The sequence below is a fragment of the Euprymna scolopes genome, chromosome 39 (genome assembly GCF_053919585.1).
Source record: "Euprymna scolopes isolate OS-2025 chromosome 39, ASM5391958v1, whole genome shotgun sequence".
NCBI classification, from domain to species: Eukaryota; Metazoa; Mollusca; class Cephalopoda; order Sepiida; family Sepiolidae; genus Euprymna; species Euprymna scolopes.
Genome location: NC_136520.1, coordinates 67,663,006 through 67,684,494, shown reverse-complemented (window position 1 = coordinate 67,684,494; position 21,489 = coordinate 67,663,006). Strand labels below are relative to the sequence as shown.

Below are 21,489 nucleotides of genomic sequence, written 5' to 3'. Positions count from 1 at the left end.
TCAGAGTCTGTGCTGATTTCTCAAGCGGCTTGAATGATTGTTTAAAGGACCACAATTATCCCCTTCCGTCAGCAGAAGATCTATTCTCAAAAACGGAGGAAAATTTTTTTCCAAGATAGACCTTTCGGACGTGTACTTGCAAATCAGTGTCAATGATGAATGCTCAAAGTACCTGTGCATTAACACGCATAAGGGTATCTTAAAGCTAAAGAGGCTTCCAACAGATAATGGATACGATGCTCGCAGGGGTGGAATTTGCAATGGCATACCTTGACAATGTCTTGATAGTAATTTACAAGAGCACAAGAAGCACGTCAAAGAAGTACTTAAGAGAATGGAGGTGTTTGCTTTCAGATTGAGTCTGGAGAAATGTGATTTCTTCATGAAAAGGATCAAATACCTGGGTCAAATAATTGACAAAGATGGACGAAAGCCAGATCCACAATGGACTGAAGCAATCGAAAAGATGCCTGCCCCAGACTCAGTACCAAAACTACAGTCATTTTTGGGATTGGTACAATATAATGTGATATACATCCCTAATGTGCATAATTTGAGAGCTCCTCTTAACGAGCTACTAAAAAAAGGCAGTAGATGGAATTGGAATCGTATGTGGAAAAAGATATGTTATAAGGGACATAACTACATATCGGACCGGTTACGAAACAGGATATAAAAGAGCAACCATTTTAAGATAGGGCGTCTTGTCTTGTTTGCAGCCTTGCGGCTTACACTCTACAAGTGTACTCTGGTTAACCAAGCTTCCCAGGGACGAGCTTTTAGCTCTCACACGCTAAGTTCCTTTTTCTTTACCTTCATTTACATTTGTCTAACTTCAAAAGCAAATAGCCATTTTGTATTTGTATTGCGAAGTACCAATAAACCTTTTTGTTACACATTCCACTCGGCATATTTTGTCATATTATTATATACCATTGAAACAGGATATAACAGAATGTTTTAAAAGAATGTTATGAATAAAATATTACAGAGATATTTATGTGATAAAATAGATGTAGGAATTTAGTTTTATAAACAATGGAATTGACCTGGTAAAAAAGAAAGAGTAGGTTTTGAAAAATAGAGGGAGAACAAGACAGTCATCCACGACGGGAGGTTAACTTTGTCAGTCATGGAAGCATTTGACTGAGTTACTAAGAGACAATGTTAAAGAAAGAGAAACACACACATAAATACATACATACATACACACACACGCGCGCGCGTAACGAACATTTATAACCACTAGACGATGCACGAGCATCGGTTTCATACATACATATATTTATATAGACATCAGTTTCATACACACATATATTTATATAGACATTGGTTTCATACACACGTATATTTATATAGACATCGGTTTCATACGCACATATATTTATATAGACATCGGTTTCATACACACGTATATTTATATAGACATCGGTTTCATACACACGTATATTTATATAAACATCGGTTTCATACACACGTATATTTATATAGACATCAGTTTCATACACGTATATTTATATAGACATCGGTTTCATACACACGTATATTTATATAGACATCGGTTTCATACACACATATATTTATATAGACATCGGTTTCATACACACGTATATTTATATAGACATCGGTTTCATACACACGTATATTAATATAGACAGCTAACCACATTGTGTCGTTTTTTTCTTTTCCTTCTCACGCTAGTTTATGCACACTTCCTAATTTGCATACCCCTAGTGCTACCATATCAGGCTGTCTATTGGCTTCCTGAGACGCAATGCACCTACATCGACTTTCTGTTTTTGTTTTCTATTCTCTTTTGTAAAACTATATTATGTTCTGCAAAAACAAAAACAATAGCCCCCTCCCTCTTCCCCTTTCCTTTCTTTTTCCTTCCCTACTTCCCAACCCCGGTAGTGGGGCATTAGAATACACCGACTGTCCCCCTGTAGAGAGTAAAAGTCCCTCAATGGAGCCACCTGTCGGCCGTGGGTGGCGACCTGTGATGTCTGGGAAAAGGATCCTGGTGGCTTAGTACCTGATACCGTGGGAAAATAAAGGTATTGGGCGCAACACACCACTTTAGCCTTGTACTGGGCTAGACGGGCGGTCTGAGGGGCCCAATCCAATCAATCGGCTGGTCATGTCAAGCCCCATCATATATAACCCATACCAAGCTTGCAAGTAACCACTAATATTCCCATCCCAAACCCATACCAATCCCACTAACAAATTGTTGTGGCCTTATTTTAGGGATTCACAATATCAAACAGGAGAGTCTGTAAAGTCATGTCAACGATTAGGCTGGCATGGAATCTCTGATTAGAGAGTCCAAAATGGCTGCCTTTCACAGCGATGGGAGAGTCCATGTGAAGACAGGAATAGGGGTGTCAGTTACCCCAGAACACAAATGTACCCAAAAATATGGTGGAAAGTGGTGGCTGAGGGTCAATCATATTTGAGAACCAAAAGCTTGCTCCATACACATCTAAAATAAAAACAAATATTCCAGAACAAAAAGATGAGTAGCTGCGAGGAACCTTTCCCAAAATATGAGTATACTGGCTAAGGTATCCCTGTCTCAACCAAGGCGAATGGGAACTTCATCTTGGTAAATTCCCAATAAAAATTGGACTCCATAGAGGGTGGCGAAGCCCAGAGCCAGCGAATTAAAATAATAATATGGAGAAAATAAAAAAAAAAAAAAACGAACTCGCTCTGACGTCTCGGACATCTCTGACTCAGACAACAGATCAGAACCACAAGTGAAACAGATACAAAAACAAGGAAATTACCCTAGTCTTACCTACCCTAAATATATAGTGATAGAACCTACTAATAAAGAATCCTTCACCAAAATTTCACCATTTAAAATTGAAAGTGCTCCGAAAAGCCTCAAACCTGTTTCAGTAAATAAAAATGATCAATGGCACATTATTGGTCCAAGTGGATAAAGAAGCTCAATCCGAAAGACTCCTAAACTGGACAACTTTCGATGGGATAAAAATAAAAGTTTACCCACACAAATTTCTGAACACATCTAGAGGAGTAGTGAGGTGTGAAGAACTCTCACAGTGCACCATAGAAGAAATTAAAACCAACCTAACAAAGCAAAATATGTCAGATGTGAGGAGAATGATCATTAAAAGAAATGGCCAAATGATACACACCAACGCATATGTATTAACCTTCAACTCAACCAAACTCTCGACAGAAATAAAAATTGGATTCACGATGGTCAAAGTGGAAACATACATACCAGGACCTCTCAGGTGCTTCAATTGTCAAAAGTTCGGTCACCATAAAGATCGATGCACTCGAACCCCTGTGTGCGGAAGATGTTGTAAGAGTGGAACAGATCATGAAGAAAAAGACTGCAAAGAAAAACCAACCTGCACCAATTGCGAGGGAGAATCCACCATCCCAACATACTCGGAAATGACAAAAAAAAAAAACACCACTATAACTAACACTCATCAAGGCCAAAAGTTTGACCCCCATCATCAACAAACTTTCAGAAATAAAAACCGACGAACTCCCACCCATCATAACAGAACTAAGATCTCTATTAAAAGAGCTGAAAGCTTTTGTGATGGAATTTGGCACAAACTATCACACAAGACCAAGATTTCTCCAAGAGCCAGATTCTGCCAAACAGAAAATGAAAATAGAGCAAGCAACACAAACAGACACACAAAATGAGGGACCCTCCCAGGTGACATCCCCCCCCCATAAAAAAATCCTTCCAGGAACATGGACCTAAACAAATTTCTCGAAGCAGATCTACGCAATGGTCCAATGACAAACCAAAAGGACAGAATAAGGGACAAAAAGATGGTCCATCAAAGAAAGAAAAGAATGAAAACGAACCCCCAAGTAGAGAAAAACCACAGATACGTTCAGGAAAAGAAACTGGAAGTCATAAAGACATTCCTGAAACAAAAAAACAAATTGACCGACATGAAAAAATGGAGACAGAGGATAACCCTCCACCTCCTGATGCCCCTGACCCAGATCCTGACACACAAAATTATCCAATGGAACTGCCGAGGACTTAAGGCAAACATAAACGAATTACTATTGTTAATATCTAATCTACGACCTGCTATCATCTGCCTCTAGGAAACATTTCTGAAGACTCACGATAACATCACTACAAAAAACTACACCCAATACAACTTTATACACAATACTGGACAGAGGGCCTTCGGAAGTGTATCGATTCTAGTTAGAAACGACATCCCTTAGAGCGAAATAACTCTAGACACCACATTACAAGCAATTGCTGTGAAAACCACTTTGCATAAAACCATCAACATTTGTTCCATGTATATCGCACCACATGACCCCATAAATGAAGCCGAAGTTAACAAAATAATAGAACCATACACCTACTAGGAGACTTCAACAGCCACAACATCATATGGGGAAGCAATAAAACAGACACAACAGGTAAAAAACTAGAAAATATCATCAACAATAACAATCTCTCCCTCATGAACCAAATCTCCAATACATACCTCCACCCTGCCTTAGGTACATACTCAGTCATTGATTTGTCGCTATGTGACCCAGCCACATTAATGGACTACAGTTGGCAAGTGTATGATGACTCCTGTGGTAGCGATCAATTTCCCATCATACTTGAAAACTCAATCCCGATTGAAGATAACCTCCCTAGATGGAAGCTAACTGGGAGAAATATAAAACCCAATGCAATGCAAAATTAATAGAAAAAGATGAACCGGAGAACTCTATGGAACCCTTCACTGATACCTTGATGTCAATAGCTGTGGAATGTATACCCAAAGGCTCCAAATCAAAAAAATATAAAAGACCTTGGTTTAATGAAGATTGCCAAAAAGCGGTAAGATTACGTAAAGCTGCACTGCGAAAATTTAAAAGTCGTCCCACTACCCACAATCTAGACCAATTCAAACAAAACCAAGCAAAAGCCCGTAGAACAATTAAGGAGGCCAAAAGAATGTCATTGAGAGTCTATATCAGCAAACTGAACTCTAACACCAAAACAAAACAAATCTGGAATATGGTTAGAAAGATAGCTGGTAAAAATCAACCAACACCGCTAAAACACCTGTCAAAAGATAATACAAAAATAACCAGCAAAAAAGATATAGCAAATGTACTCGCAAAAACCTTCGCAAAAAACTCCTCTAACAAAAATTATAAACCACACTTCAAAAAAATCAAATTAGATGCTGAAAGGAACAAACTAAACTTCAACTCAGACAATGTAGAAGATTACAACAAACCTTTCACCCTATCTGAATTAACCGATGCCATAAACAGTTCACACAACACTGCAACAGGGCCAGATGAGATCCACTACGAGTTCTTGAAACAACTACCTCAAAAATCCTTAATCTACCTTCAAAGCATCTTCAACGACATTTGGATCAGGGGTGAACTCCCTGACATATGGAAACAAGCAACAGTGATCCCCATCCCAAAACCCGATAAAGTTAAGTCTGATTCCAAAAGCTACCGACGCATAGCATTAACAAGTTGCATATGTAAAACATTCGAAAGAATAGTGAACAAAAGACTAACTTGGTTCCTTGAATCAAATAGTCTGATTACAAACCTCCAAAGTGGGTTCCGAAATAAAAGAAGCACCATTGATAACCTGGTCTGCTTAGAAACCTTGATCAGAGAGGGGTTCATAGAAAAGGAACATACAATGACCATTTTCTTCAATTTAGAAAAGGCCTACGATACAACGTGGAGATACGATATCATGAAAGACCTACACAATCTTGGACTAAAGGGCAGACTACCCAAATTAATAAAAGATTTTTTGTCTGACAGAAACTTTAAGGTCCATGTGGGATCCACCCTTTCTGACCTCGAAAACCAGGAGGAAGGGGTCCCACAAGGAAGCATACTATCAGTCACTTTATTTAATATAAAAATTAACAATATTACCAAATGCCTAAGTCCTGGAACCGGCTGCTACCTATATGTCGATGACTTCTTGATCTGTTATAGATCAAAAAATGTCCAAACAATAGAGCGACAGTTGCCGCTGAACCTAAACAAAATAAAAAAAACGGTTGGCCACAGAAAATGGGCTTAAATTTTCCAAGTCAACAACAAAGTGCATGCACTTCTGTAATATTAAAAAAATGCACAACCCTTAAACTTGATGGCAAAAAAATTGATATTACTTATCAATATAAATATCTAGGGATTATTTTTGATAAAAAATTGAATTTTATTCCCCATCTGAGATATTTAAAGCAGAAATGCCACAAAGCACTACAACTAGTAAGAGTTGCTGCCAACACAGACTGGGGAGCAGACCAACAAACGCTCCTTAAATTATACAAGATTCTAATTCATTTGAAACTGGATTATGGCTGTTTCATTTATGAGTCAACAAGGTCTTCCTACATAAATATCAATGAGGGACTAAGACTAATCTTGGGAGCATATAGAACATTCCCCAAAGAAAGTTTATATGCAGAAGCCCACAAAGCACCCTTAAAGCTCAGACGGGAAAAACTTGGCTTACAATACTACTTGAAACTAAAGTCTTGCCCAACAAATCCTCCTTATCAATGTACCTTTGACCCCAAATATAGAAACCTATTTAACAGAAAAGAAAAAGCCATGAAAACCTTCGGACTTCGAATGGAAACCAGTATAGAAGAATCTCAAATTCTAATAACAAATATCCACCATTCTATAATATCCGAAAGCCCACCATGGACTATGAGACAACCAGATGTAATCCTCAACTTAAATGAAAATAAAAAATCAAAAACAAATCTTGCCATATTTCAAGAACTTGAAAATATCAAGCTATGCTACTCTGACTATACATACATATACACATATGACGAGATCCCTGGTGACACCAGATGATCTTGCTTTTCAAATAGAGGAAGACAAGATGCTGACACTTGGTCAAGGAAAAACAGATGTTTATGAAAAATGACCAGAAGAAATAAAATATTTCAATGGGAAATAAATAGTTATCGCTTATCACATCAGTGCCGAGGTGGGGTTTTAAGAGAAAGACAAACGAGAATACATCTATCAACAACGAAAAGGTTGTTAAAAACCTCTGTTGATAGGTATGAAGAATGGGGGTCAAAGGGTGAGAGGTCGCCGCCAGGCATTGTTCGACCTGGGTGACTAATCATGCCTAATTGGTAACAAGTAAAAAACACCTCAGTGCAGGTGGGGGTTGCGGTCTGGTAGAGATAAGCTCTAAAGGAAAAAAAAAAGAAAGAATAATTCCAAAAAGGTGGAAGGAGGAATTTCTGATTTGATAAAAACGATTGACTTTTTGGAGTTAGAGTCCTTAGTCCTATTTTACTGACTGGCATTCGAGGCGGGATTATCAAAAAACAAACAGAAAACAAAATGTCATTTTAACAAGACTTAGAATAGGTCACACACACCTAACCCATTCTTACCTCCTAAAAGGTGAAACTCAACCCCAATGCATTCCCTGTCAAGCAACACTCACTGCAAACATCTACTAACTGTATGCACAGATCTTTCACAAATTAGGAAAAAACACTACAAAGAAATAGATCTTCAAAAAATCTTCAAAAAGAACAACACCAGAAAAATCTTATTAAAGAAATTAAAGAAATTAAAGAAATAGGACTCTTCCAAAAAATATAACCCCCAAAAACCTTATATTCTGTAAAAACAAAAACAACCTGCCTTTTCACACTTTTCCATTCTTCTATTTTCGCCTTCTCTTTCTATCTCCCCCCACTTTCTGACTGGTTTTCCAACCCAAAATGTACTGATCAATAATACTGTAATCTTTTCCCCCTCCCATTGCAAAACCCAACCATATTTTGCAAGACAGAACAAAAATGATAAAATCCACTATAAAACAACCAAACCAAAAGCTATGAACTAACGATTGAAAATACAAGGAGCTTGAAGAATATAAATCTCATATAAAATAACTGGATACAACATCGAATATTATTCCCAAAATAACTGGATTCGGCATTAAAATAACCCAGAAAGGGTTGATATGCCATAAAACAAAAAAACAACCAACCAACCTAATTTGCATACATGTATTTTTTTTCAGCTACTGCTGCTAATATCCTCACAAGCCAGCTATCTAACAGCTCCTGCTGACATTTTCCCACGCACTCATACGAGATCTGTTACACAACGTCTTTTGTTTCCAGCTGGTGGGGTTGGACGTCTTTCTGTCATGTTACTGTTGGTGTTGATGGCTGCTCTCCAGACATTATGATCATTGACCAGATGTTCTGTGATGTTTAGAGCGTGGAGGTCAGCCTTGCTGTTGTCCAGCCGTTTCTTCTTTGACCGGATGCTGTATTTGCCTCTGACGTCAAACGACAACATTTTACGTTGCCAAAGGCTGTCATCTGTTCTCTTTTCACATGTCCAAACCATCCCATGCTTCAGAATAACTTCCGAAGAGAGGATGCCAAAATGTTCTCTTAGATCTTGTCCATAATTTTTGAAGAGCAGCTTCATCTCACCACATATTAAATGCATTTTTTTCTCCTTTTATTGCAGTTATTATTTTCTGTCTGACACGATTCAATGCAAGGAGTTTAAAAGATATCATTAAAAACGACAACGACCTGAAGAAATTTGTTCGGATCGATTATCTGATTGGACAATCTGGTGATGATGGATTAACACAACATCAACAAGAAAATGTGCTCAAAAGATTTCAAGGAAGTAAGTTCTTTGATATCGTGTTTCTGAATTTTTGAGATGAAGATGGATTATTCATATTATTTGGATTTTTCCGACTACCATTCTCATCTTGAACGTTAGTTTCACAACGTTTCAGTCAATGTAACCTTCGACCTTCTTATGGTATATCTTGTCAAATTCGGGAATCATTCTGTCGAACTCGGGAATCTGCAAAGAATCTTTAACAAAACCCTTTATTTAATTCACAGGGGTAACATCCGTCAACTATGACTGGATAAAAGTCTTAAATAATTTTCAATTCTAGTTTGAGTTGTGCCCGCTCTAAAGATCCAACCTTCAACCTCGAGAAGAGTATAACCAGATAATACCAAGTACTCTATCCACTACACCATGGGTCAAAATGTTGGGAGATGGAAGAGAAAGAGTATGACAAAAGACAGGAGGAAATAAGTTTATCAGGAGAACAAAAGTATAGGAAAAAGGTTTATCAGCAGAAGAATTGAGAGGAGCTTATTCACCGGGGTAGACAGAAGAAACTGAATGGGATAGTTAGTCAGGGTGTGGCGAAAAAAAGACCTGAGATATATTTAGACTTAATTTTAGGAGTGACTGAGTTTGACAATGATATGAACGATTTACAGACGATCTAGTGTTTTGAGGACAGTTGGACAAAGTCGAAGGAAGGTTGTGGCTTGGTGGAGATGAGGAAATTAATTAATCAACCGACTGACGAACATGGCTTCGACAGTAGATGTAGATATGGACCTAAGTATTCAAATGGTTGATGGTGTCACGCACACAGCCAAGGTGCAACTGATATTTACAGTGTCGGAGTCTGTGTATATTTTTGTTATATTTTATTTTTATATACTTGTGAGCCAGTGTACCTCCTTGGCAGTCCCCAATGCATGGGAGACGATGACACGGCCAGAACGAGAAGAGAAGATGGAAGAAAAAAAATTTACGGCACGCAATGGTTGGGATTGGTGATCATTGTTGAACGGGGAAACACATGCTTTTACAGTAAAATATGTCATAAATAAGTAAACAAAAATAATTTTGTTTTGAATAATTTCCCAATTGTATTTCTTTTTAAATAATATATGTTGTCACCAATTGCAAAGGTTTTTTATCGTCGTTTTTTTTTCTTTCTATCAGATGAATTAAATGTTATGGTAGCTACCTCAATCGCTGGAGAAGGGTTGAATATTCCAGACTGTGAAATGGTCATCAGGTGAAATATTTATACTTTTGTGTTTTAGAGAAAACAACCTCCAATTTAAAAATCCAAATATTTCAGATTTGCATTAAATTTGATCTGTATCTATTTAAAACCAATCAAGTAAAATTCCTTAACTTTACAATTTTTTCTGAATACCCTTTAAACTAAGTTAAGTGTTAAATGTTAGAACTTTTTTAGATTCAAAATTATATTATGAATTTCAATCAAATTTGAAATAATGATTCTAGACATAAGGATTAGTATCATTATATCTTGAGTTAAATCTTAATAAACGGGCATGAAAGTGATGAAAAATTAATTTTGCTCATCCTGTTTTGTTCTTTCTTCAGCTATCTTGAACACTAACCAAGCATGAGTGATGTGTGCTGTGTCAATAACACGGTTAATATGGTACTAGCTTGAACCAACTTGCTTATGTTCAAGTTAATTGCATAGAGGAGGTAAAAATGTTAAAACTCTTAATCTGTGCCTAAATCAAAACGTGGATTCCATGAACAAAGCTTCTTTCTTAGAACTGCACGCTTGTGGAACTCTGTTCCGTCTGCCTGCTTCCCACCTGACTACAACTTGGATGTGTTCAAGTGCAACGTTAACAAATTCCTAATGAACTGCCCCCTTAAGTAAAACACTTCATAAAATCTCCACACTGACGTAATGTATTTGCAATAACCCTTATCCCTGAGTGGCTTCCAGGCCTTGATAAGTGGTGACCACTGTGTAAAAAAAAAAACTCGCTGTCATAACAAATTGTTTTTTCCGCTGTGAAAAAAAAAAAATACTTGATCAAATCAAAAAAAATAATTTTTTTATGAGAACTTAATTCTATAACGTACAATATAAAATTTTTTCTAATCTTTTCATTTTTTAATGTTTTGACAAAACTAAACAACTACCATGCTATCATTCTCTCTCTAACAGGTACCTGTACGTTACAAGCGACATAAGCAGGAAACAATGCATGGGACGGGCCAGGATGACAAACAGCAAGTGTTTTCTCATCACAGAAAAGAATACAGAAGACATTCTACGCGATTGTCGTAATAAAATGAGAGAAAAAGAAATGAATCGTGCTTTGGAAAGAGTTATAGAATTGGGAGAAGAAAAATTCAAAGAAGAAGTAACCACTGAAATCGTAAGTAAAACTTATTTTGACGGACGTTTAGGAAATTATCCCCCACCTCTAAATTCCACAATTTACACTCCCCCCCCCCTTTTTATGTTAATCTCATCGATTACAGATTAAATATATAAAAAAAAAATCATGACTTTTATGTCGGAGATCAGTTTTCAATTATGATGTTCTATAAAATTGTTTGGGCCTATTTTTTAATGTACATCGATTTTGTCTCATTCCTTTATGCCCAATTGATTTTGCCCCATGTCTTCGTACTCAATTGATTTGATCCATTTCTTTATGCTTAAATGTTGTGAACCTATTTCTTTGTGCTCAAATGTTTTGAGCCCATTTCTTGTGCTCAAATATTTGGGGCCTATTTCTTGTGCTCAGATGGTTTGCGCCCATTTCTTTATTCTGAGTTACTTCGAACCTATTTCTTTTTGTTCAATTATTTTGGGCTCATTTATTTACGCTCAATTGTGTTTTGCTCATTTATTTATGCTCAATCGATTGTAGTCTGTTCCTTTCCACTGAATTGATTTTGGCCTACTCCTGGATCCTCAATTGATTATGACCTATTTCTTTATGCTAAATTGATTTTGGTCAATTTCTTAATAATCGATTGATTTTGGTCAATTTCTTAATACTTAATGGGAAGAGAGAGAACAAAAATATCATACGTGGCAGCACGGTTCCAAACAATTTTGTCCACGCAACCCGACACGATCCCAAACAACACCGTTGATTTGCTCCTGAACACCGCCATTGAGTCAATATGAGTCCTGAACAACACCGTCGATTCAAAGTTGAACACCTCTGACGATTTGACATGACACGATCCTGAACAACTTTGTTGACTCGAATCCGAACACCTCTAACGATTCGACATGATCCCAAACGTAATGAATCAGCATGACATGTTACAAGAGCAACCTTGGAAGTTACTCACCAAATGATTGTTATTGGCATTTTTTATAGCCTTCGGATGAACTCATTTTCGCCGTAGGTAGGCCTGACTTAGACGTTGGCATACAATTTTTGAGCGGTTCTGTGCATGTTCGTCACAGTATATTAACACTTAAATTCTTTTGTCCCATTTCTTTGTACACAAATGTTTTTGGTCAATTTTTATATACTCAATTGTTTTGGTCTCATATTTTTATGTTCTATTGTTTTGGGCCCATTTTTTTATGCTCTATTGTTTTGGGCGCATTTTTTTATGCTCAATTATTTTGGGCGCATCTTTTTATGCTCAATTGTTTTGGGTCCATTTTTTATGCTCAATTTTTTGGGCGCATTTTTTATGCTCTATTGTTTTGGGCGCATTTTTTTATGCTCTATTGTTTTGGTCGCATTTTTTTATGCTCAATTGTTTTGGTACCATATTTTTATGTTCAATTGTTTTGGCACCATATTTTTATGCTCTATTGTTTTGGGCGCATTTTTTTATGCTTAATTGTTTTAGGCGCATCTTTTTATACTCAATTGTTTTGGGCGCGTTTTTTTAAGCTGAATTGTTTTGGGAGCATTTTTTGTGATCAATTGTTTTGGGCCCATTTTTTATGCTCTATTGTTTTGGGCACATTTTTTTATGCTCAATTGTTTTGGGCGCTTTTTTATGCTCAATTGTTTGGAGCACATCTTTTTATGCTCAAGTGTTTTGGCGCATTTTTTATGCTCAATTGTTTGGTTCGTTTTTTTATGCTCAATTGTTCTGGGCGCTTTTTTATGCTAAATTGTTTTGGGTGCATTTTTTTATGCTAAATTGTTTTGGGCGCATTTTTTTATGCTCAATTGTTTTGGACACAGTTTTTATGCTCAATTTGTTTGGGCCCGTTTTTTATGCTCAATTTTTTGGGGCCAGTTTTTTATGCTCAATTGTTTTGTGCACATTTTTTATGCTCAATTGTTTTGGGCGCATTTTTATGCTCAATTGTTTTGGGCGCATTTTTTATACTCAATGTTTTTGGGGCGCATTTTTATGCTCAATTGTTTTGAGCACATTTTTTTATGCTCAATTATTTTGGGCCCATATTTTTATGTTAAATTGTTTTGGGCCCATTTGTTATGCTCTATTGTTTTGGGCATATTTTTTATGCTCAATTGTTTTGGCCGCATTTTTTATGCTCAATGTTTTTGGGGCGTATTTTTTATGCTCAATTGTTTTGGGCGCATTTTTTATGCTCAATTGTTTTGGGCGCATCTTTTTATGCTCAATTGTTTTGGGCGATTTTTTTTATGCTGAATTGTTTTGGGGGCATTTTTTATGCTCAATTGTTTTGGGTGCATTTTTTATGCTCAAATGTTTTGGGCGCGTTTTTTATGCTTAATTGTTTTAGGCGCATCTTTTTATACTCAATTGTTTTGGGCGCGTTTTTTTAACTGAATTGTTTTGGGGGCATTTTTTTATGATCAATTGTTTTGGGCCCATTTTTTTGCTCTAGTGTTTTGGGCACATTTTTTATGCTCAATTGTTTTGGGCGCTTTTTTATGCTAAATTGTTTGGGGCGCATCTTTTTATGCTCAATTGTTTTGGGCGCATTTTTTATGCTCAGTTGTTTGGTTCGTTTTTTTATGCTCAATTGTTCTGGGCGCTTTTTTATGCTCTATTTTGGGCGCATTTTTTATGCTCAATTGTTTTGGGCACATTTTTTATGTTCAATTGTTTTGGGCGCATTTTTTATGTTCAATTGTTTTGGGCGCATTTTTAATGCTCAATTGTTTTGGGCACATCTTTTTATGCTCAATTGTTTTGGGCGATTTTTTTTATGCTGAATTGTTTTGGGGGCATTTTTTATGCTCAATTGTTTTGGGTGCATTTTTTATGCTCAAATGTTTTGGGCGCGTTTTTTATGCTTAATTGTTTTAGGCGCATCTTTTTATACTCAATTGTTTTGGGCGCGTTTTTTTAACTGAATTGTTTTGAGGGCATTTTTTTATGATTAATTGTTTTGGGCCCATTTTTTTGCTCTAGTGTTTTGGGCACATTTTTTATGCTCAATTGTTTTGGGCGCTTTTTTATGCTCAATTGTTTGGGGCGCATCTTTTTATGCTCAATTGTTTTGGGCGCATTTTTTATGCTCAGTTGTTTGGTTCGTTTTTTATGCTCAATTGTTCTGGGCGCATTTTTTATGCTCTATTTTGGGCGCATTTTTTATGCTCAATTGTTTTGGGCACATTTTTTATGCTCAATTGTTTTGGGCAGTTTTTATGCTCAATTTTTGGGGGCCCGTTTTTTATGCTCAATTGTTTTGTGCGCATTTTTTATGCTCAATTGTTTTGGGCGCATTTTTTATGTTCAATTGTTTTGGGCGCATTTTTTATGTTCAATTGTTTTGGGCGCATTTTTTATGTTCAATTGTTTCGGGCGCATGTTTTATGCTCAATGTTTTTTGGGCGCATTTTAATGCTCAAGTGTTTTGAGCACATTTTTTTAAGCTCAATTATTTTGGGCCCATATTTTTATGTTTAATTGTTTTGGGCCCCTTTGTTATGCTCTATTGTTTTGGGCATATTTTTTATGCTCAATTGTTTTGGCCGCATTTTTTATACTCAATGTTTTCGGGGCGCATTTCTTATGCTCAATTGTTTTGGGCGCATTTTTTATGCTCAATTGTTTTGGGCGAATCTTTTTATGCTCAATTGTTTTGGGTCCCTTTTTATGCTCAATTGTTTTGGGTCCCTTTTTATGCTCAATTGTTTTGGTACCATATTTTTATGCTCTATTGTTTTGGGCGAATTTTTTATCCTCAATTGGTTTGGGCGAATTTTTTTATGCTGAATTGTTTTGGGGGCATTTTTTTATGCTCTATTGTTTTGGGCGCGTTTTTTATGCTTAATTGTTTTAGGCGCATCTTTTTATACTCAATTATTTTGGACGCGTTTTTTTAACTGAATTGTTTTAGGGGCATTTTTTTATGATCAATTGTTTTGGGCCCATTTTTCATGCTCTATGGTTTTGGGCACATTTTTTTATGCTCAATTGTTTTGGGCGCTTTTTTATGCTCAATTGTTTGGGGCGCATCTTTTTATGCTCAATTGTTTTGGGCGCATTTTTTATGCTCAGTTGTTTGGTTCGTTTTTTTATGCTCAGTTGTTCTGGGCGCTTTTTTATGCTCCATTGTTTTGGGCGCATTTTTCATGCTCAATTGTTTTGGGTGCATTTGTTTATGCTAAATTGTTTTGGGCGCATTTTCTTATGCTCAATTGTTTTGGACACAGTTTTTATGCTCAATTTGTTTGGGCCCGTTTTTATGCTCAATTGTTTTATGCGCATTTTTTATGCTCAATTGTTTTGGGCGCATTTTATATGCTCAATTGTTTTGGCGCATTTTTTATGCTCTATTGTTTTGGGGGCATTTTTTATGCTCTATTGTTTTGGGGGCATTTTTTATGCTCTATTGTTTTGGGCGCATTTTTTATGCTCAATTGTTTTGGCGCATTTTTTATGCTCAATGTTTTTGGGGCGCATTTTTTATGCTCAATTGTTTTGGGCGCATTTTTTATGCTGAATTGTTTTGGGCGCATTTTTTATGCTCAATTGTTTTGGGTGCATTTTTTATGCTCAATTGTTTGGGCCCATTTTTTATGTTCAATTTTTTAGGCGCATCTTTTTATGCTCAATTGTTTTGGGCGCGTTTTTTTAAGCTTAATTGTTTTGGGAGCATTTTTTATGATCAGTTGCAGTTTTACGCTCAACTGTTTTGGTCCCATATTTTTATGTTCAATTCTTTTGGGCATATTTTTTATGCTCAAGTGTTTTGAGCGCGTTTTTTTATACTCAATTGTTGCAGGCGCGTTTTTTTATGTTCAATTGTTTTGGCCCATTTTTTATCCTCAATTGTTTTGGGCGCATTATTTATGCTCAATTGGTTTGGGCGCATTATTTATGCTCAATGTTTTTGGGGCGCATTTTTATGCTCAATTGTTTTGGGCCCATATTTATATGTTCACTGGCTTTGGGCCCATTTTTATGCTCCATTGTTTTGGGCGCATTTTTTTATGCTCAATTGTTTTGGGGGCATTTTTTTATGCTCAATTGTTTTGGGTGCATTTTTTTATGCTCAATTATTTTGGACGCGTTTTTTATGCTCAATTGTTTTGGGCGCGTGTTTTATGCTAAATTATTTTGGGCGCGTTTTTTTATGCTCAATTATTTTGGGCGCGTTTTTTTATGCTCAATTATTTTGGGCGCATTTTTTATGCTCAATCGTTTTGTGCCCATTTTTTATACTCAATTTTTTGGGGGGCATTTTTTTATGCTCAATTGTTTTGGGGGCATTTTTTATGCTCAATTGTTTTGGGTGCATTTTTTTATGCTCAATTATTTTGGACGCGTTTTTTATGCTCAATTGTTTTGGGCGCGTGTTTTATGCTCAATTATTTTGGGCGCCTTTTGTATGCTCAATTATTTTAGGCGCGTTTCTTTATGCTCTATTGTTTTGGGCGCGTGTTTTATGCTCTATTATTTTGGGCGCATTTTTTATGCTCAATCGTTTTGTGCCCATTTTTTATACTCAATTTTTTTGGGCGCACTTTTTATGCTCAATTGTTTTGGGCCCGTTTTTTATGCTCAATTGTTTTGGGCCCGTTTTTTATGCTCAATTGTTTTGGGCCCGTTTTTTATGCTCAATTGTTTTGGGCCCGTTTTTTATGCTCAATTGTTTTGGGCCCATGTTTTTGTGCTCAATTGTTTTGGGCGCATTTTTTATACTCAATTGTTTTGGGTCGCATTTTTTATGCTCAATTGTTCTGGGGACATTTTTTATGCTCTATTGTTTTGGGTCCATTTTTATGCTCAATGTTTTTTGGGCGCATTTTTTATGCTTAATTGTTTTGGGCGGATATTTTTATGTTCTATTGTTTTGGGCCTATGTTTTTATACTCTAATGTTTTGGGCACATTATTTTATGCTCGATTGTTTTGGGCGCGTTTTTTTATACTCAATTATTTTAGGCGCGTTTTTTTATGTTTAATTGTTTTGGCCCATTTTTTACCCTGAATTGTTTTGGGCACATTCTTTTTGCTCAATTGTTTTGGGCGGATTTTTTATGCTAAGTGTTTTTGGGGCGCATTTTTTATGGTCAATTGTTCTGGGTACATTTTTTATGCTCAATTATTTTGGGCCCATATTTTTATGTTAAATTGTTTTGGGCCCAGTCTTTTATACTCTATTGTTTTGGGCGAATTTTTCATGAATTTTTTTGGGCGATATGTTTTATGCTCAATTGTTTTGGGCGCATTTCTTATGCTCAATTGTTTTGGCTCGTTGTTTTATGCTCAATTTTTCTGTGCGCTTTTTTTATGCTCAATTGTTTTGGACGCATTTTTTATGCTCAATTGGTTTTGGGCCCATTTTTTATGCTAAATTATTTTGTGCGCATTTTTTATGCTCAATTGTTTTGGGCGCTTTTTTTATGCACTATAATTTAAGGCGCATTTTTTATGCTCAATTGTGTTGGTCCCATATTTTTACGTTCAATAAATTTGGGCCCATTTTTTATGCACAATTATTTTGGGCGCATTTTTTTATGCTCAATTACTTTGGTCGCATTTTTTTATGCTCAATTGTTTTGCGCGCATTTTTTATGCTCAATTATTTTAGGCGCATTTTGTTATCCTCAATTGTTTTGGGCGCATTTCGTTATGCTAAATTGTTTTGGGAGCAGTTTGTTATGCTCAATTGTTTTGGGCGCATTTTTTTATGCCAATTATTTTGGTCCATATTTTTATGTTCAATTTTTTAGGCACATTTTTTATGCTCAATTGTGTTGGGCGGATTTTTTTCTGCTCAATTGTTTTGGCCGCGTTTTTTTCTGCTCAATTGTTTTGCGCGCATTTTTTCATGCTCAAAAAATGCATTTTGTTATGCTCAATTGTTTTGGGCGCATTTTGTTATGCTCAATTGTTTTGGGCGCATTTTGTTATGCTCAATTTTTTTTGGCGCATTTTGTTATGCTCAATTCTTTTTGGCGCATTTTGTTATGCTCAATTGTTTTGGGCGCATTTTTTATGCCAATTATTTTGGTCCATATTTATATGTTCAATTGTTTTCGGCCCATTTTTTATGCTCTATTGTTTTGGGCACATTTTGTATGCTCAATTGTTTTGGGCACATTTTGTATGCTCAATTGTTTTGGGCACATTTTTTTCTGCTCAATTTTTTTGCGCGCATTTTTACATGCTCAATCATTTGGGGCGCATTTTTTATGCTCGAATGTTTTGGGCCCGATTTATGCTCATCTTTTTGGGCGCATTTTTTATGCTCATGTTTTATGCTGAATTGTTTTTGGCGCATTTTTCATGCTCAATTGTTTTGGCTCGTTGTTTTATGCTAAATTGTTCTGGGCGCTTTTTTATACTCAATTGTTTTGGGCGCATTTTTTATGCTCAATTGTTTTGTGAACATTTTTTATGCTCAATGTTTTGGTGGTGCATTTTTTATGCACAATTGTTTTTTAGCGCATTTTTTATGCTCAATTGTGTTGGTCCCATATTTTTACGTTCAATGTTTTTGGGCCCATTTTAATGCTCAATTGTTTTGGGCACATTTTTTATGCTCAATTGTTCTGGGCGCATTTTGTTATGCTCAATTGTTTTGGGCGCGTTTTTTATGCTCAATTGTTTTGGACACAGTTTTTATGCTCAATTGTTTTGGGCCTGTTTTTATGTTTAATTGTTTTTGGGTCCGTTTTTTATGCTCAATTGTTTTGGGCCCATGTTTTTATGCTCAATTTTTTGGGGTGCATTTTTTATGCTCAATTGTTTTGGGCGACTTTTCTATGCTCAATTGTTTTGGGCGCTGTTTTTATTCTCAATTGTTTTGGGACCATTTTTTATGCTCAATTGTTTTGAGGTCATTTTTATGCTCAATTGTTTTTGGCGCATTTTTCATGTTCTATTTTTTGGTAGATTTTTTTTGCTCAATTGTTTTGGGCACATTTTTATGCTCAATGTTTTGGGGCGCATTTTATATGCTCAATTGTTTTGGGTGCATTTTTTTATGCGAATTATTTTGGCCCATATTTTTATGTTCAATAGTTTTTCGTCCCGTTTATTATGCTCTATTTTTTTGGGCACATTTTCTTATGCTCAATTGATTTTGGCGGATTTTGTTCTGCTCAATTGTTTTGGGCGCGTTTTTTTATGCTCAATTGTTTTGGGCGCATTTTTTTATGCTCAATTATTTGGGGCCCGTTTTTTATGCTCAATTGTTTTGGGCCCATATTTTTATGCTCAATTGTTTTGGGCGCATTTTTTATGCTCACTTGTTTTGGGTGCATTTTTAATGCTCAATTGTATTGGGCGACTTTTCTATGCGCAATTGTTTTAGGTTCATTTTTTATGCTCAATTGTATTGGGCGCATTTTGTATGCTAAATTGTTTTGGGCACATTTGTGTATGCTCAATTTTTCTGCTTGTTCTTTCCTGCTCAATTGTTTTGGGCGCATTTTTTTGTGTTTAATTGTTTTCGGCCGTTTTTTTGTGTTTAATTGTTTTGGGCCAATTTTTTATGCTCAATTTTTTTGGGCCAATGTTTTATGCTCAATTGTTTTGGGCCCATTTTTTATGCTTAATTATCTGGGTCGCATTTTTTTTATGCTCAATTGTTTTGGGAGCATTTTTTATGCTCAATTGTTTTGGGCCCGATTTTAGGCTCAATTGTTTTGGGCGCATTTTTCTATGCTCAATTGTTTAGGGCGCATTTTTATGCTGAATTGTTTTGGGCCCGATTTTAGGCTCAATTGTTTTGGGCGCATTTTTTATGCTCAATTGTTTAGGGCGCATTTTTTATGCTGAATTGTTTTGGGCCCGTTTTCATGCTAAATTGTTTTGGGCGCGTTTTTTATGCTCAATTGTTTTGGGCGCATTTCGTTATGCTCAATTGTTTGAGGCGCATCTTTTTATACTGAATTGTTTTGGTCGCATGTTTTATGCTCTATTGTTTTGGGGCATTTTTATGCTCAATTGTTTTTTGAGCATTTTATATGTTCAATTGTCTCGTGGCGCGTTTTTTTATGCTCAATTGTTTCGGACGCATTTTTTTATGCTCCAGTGTTTTGGGCGCGTTTTGTTAGTCTCAATTGTTTTGGGCGCATTTTGTTATGGTTAACTGTTTTGGACACAGTGTTTATGCTCAATTGTTTTAGGCTAGTTTTTATGTTCAATTGTTTTGGGCCCGTTTTTATGCTCAATTGTTTTGGGCGCATTTTTATGCTCAATTGTTTTGGGCCCATATTTTTATGCTCAATTGGTTTGGGCCCATATTTTTATGTTCAATTGTTTTGGGCCCAAATTTTATGCTCAATTTTTTTGCGCGCATTTTTTTATGCTCAATTGTTTTGGGGCCGTTTTTTATGCTCAATTGTTTTGGGCGCATTTTCTATGCTCAGTTGTTTTGGGCGCATTTTTTATGCTCGATTGTTTGGGGCGCGTTTTTTATTCTCAATTGGTTTGGAGCGCATCTTTTTATGCTCAATTGTACTGTGCGCATGTTTATGCTCAATTGTTTTTGGGCACATTCGTTATGCTCAATTGTTTTGGGCGCATTTTCTTATGCTCAATTGTTTTTGGACCCATTTTTTTATGCTCAATTGTTTTTGGGCGCATATTTTAATGCTCATTTGTTTTGGGCCTTATTTTATATGCTCAATTGTTTTTGGCCTATGTTTTTATGCTCAATTGTGTTGGGCGCGTTTTTTATGCTCAATTGTTTAGGGCGTATTTTTTATGCTCAATGGTTTTGGGCGCATATTTTTATGCGCAATTGTTTTTGGGCCTTATTTTTTATGCTCAATTGTTTTGGGGCCTATGTTTTTATGCTCAATTGTGTTGGGCGCGTTTTTTATGCTCAATTGTTTAGGGCGTATTCTTTATACTCAATTGTTCTGGGCCCATTTTTTATGCTAAATTTTTTGGGCGCATTTCTTTAATAATGAAGGAATCAGTTGGTTTGCCTGATTTTATAGAGGATGACATTGAAAGCATGAACCCCAAATCAAATGCAAATTTGGGGTGATTTATGGATGGGCACATAACAGCATGCATTTTCTTTTACAGAAAATGTTACATTTGTCCATCATTGAAGAACGAAAGAAGAAACCTTTGTACCCATATGAGCCCGAAGACGTTGAGATTTTCTGCAAAGGGTGCCATGAGTTCTTTGTTTTGGTTCAGAAATCATCAAAAAGGGAACATCGTACATTTGTATGGCTTATAATTTTCACTATAAGGTGAAGATCATACGAACAAGTGAAAAGCGATTCAGATTTGACAGCATTGTAGGTAAGTACAAGAGATATTCGTGAGGTTTAATCAATACATGCTGAAACTGGCGAGACAAAAAATTAAGGCAAATTCATCCCAAAGCAGCACAACTGAAGCTGGCCACTATATATACAACTGTAAGAAAATGTGCACATATTTTATTAGTTCTATT

At 36.1% G+C, this 21,489-nt stretch overlaps 1 protein-coding gene across 2 annotated transcripts in view; it reads left to right on the top strand.

Moving 5' to 3' along the window:
• The window catches only part of LOC145263825 (ATP-dependent RNA helicase DHX58-like), an 83,195-nt gene that overhangs the window by 43,350 nt on the left and 18,356 nt on the right, over positions 1–21,489 (top strand). For both annotated transcript variants that reach the window (XM_080120890.1, XM_080120891.1), the window contains 4 exons: positions 8,545–8,712; positions 9,850–9,925; positions 10,853–11,066; positions 21,111–21,335. In XM_080120890.1, the coding sequence (XP_079977016.1) occupies positions 8,545–8,712; positions 9,850–9,925; positions 10,853–11,066; positions 21,111–21,287 (635 nt within the window). In that variant the 3' untranslated portion in view covers positions 21,288–21,335. The remainder of the gene's footprint in view (positions 1–8,544; positions 8,713–9,849; positions 9,926–10,852; positions 11,067–21,110; positions 21,336–21,489) is intronic.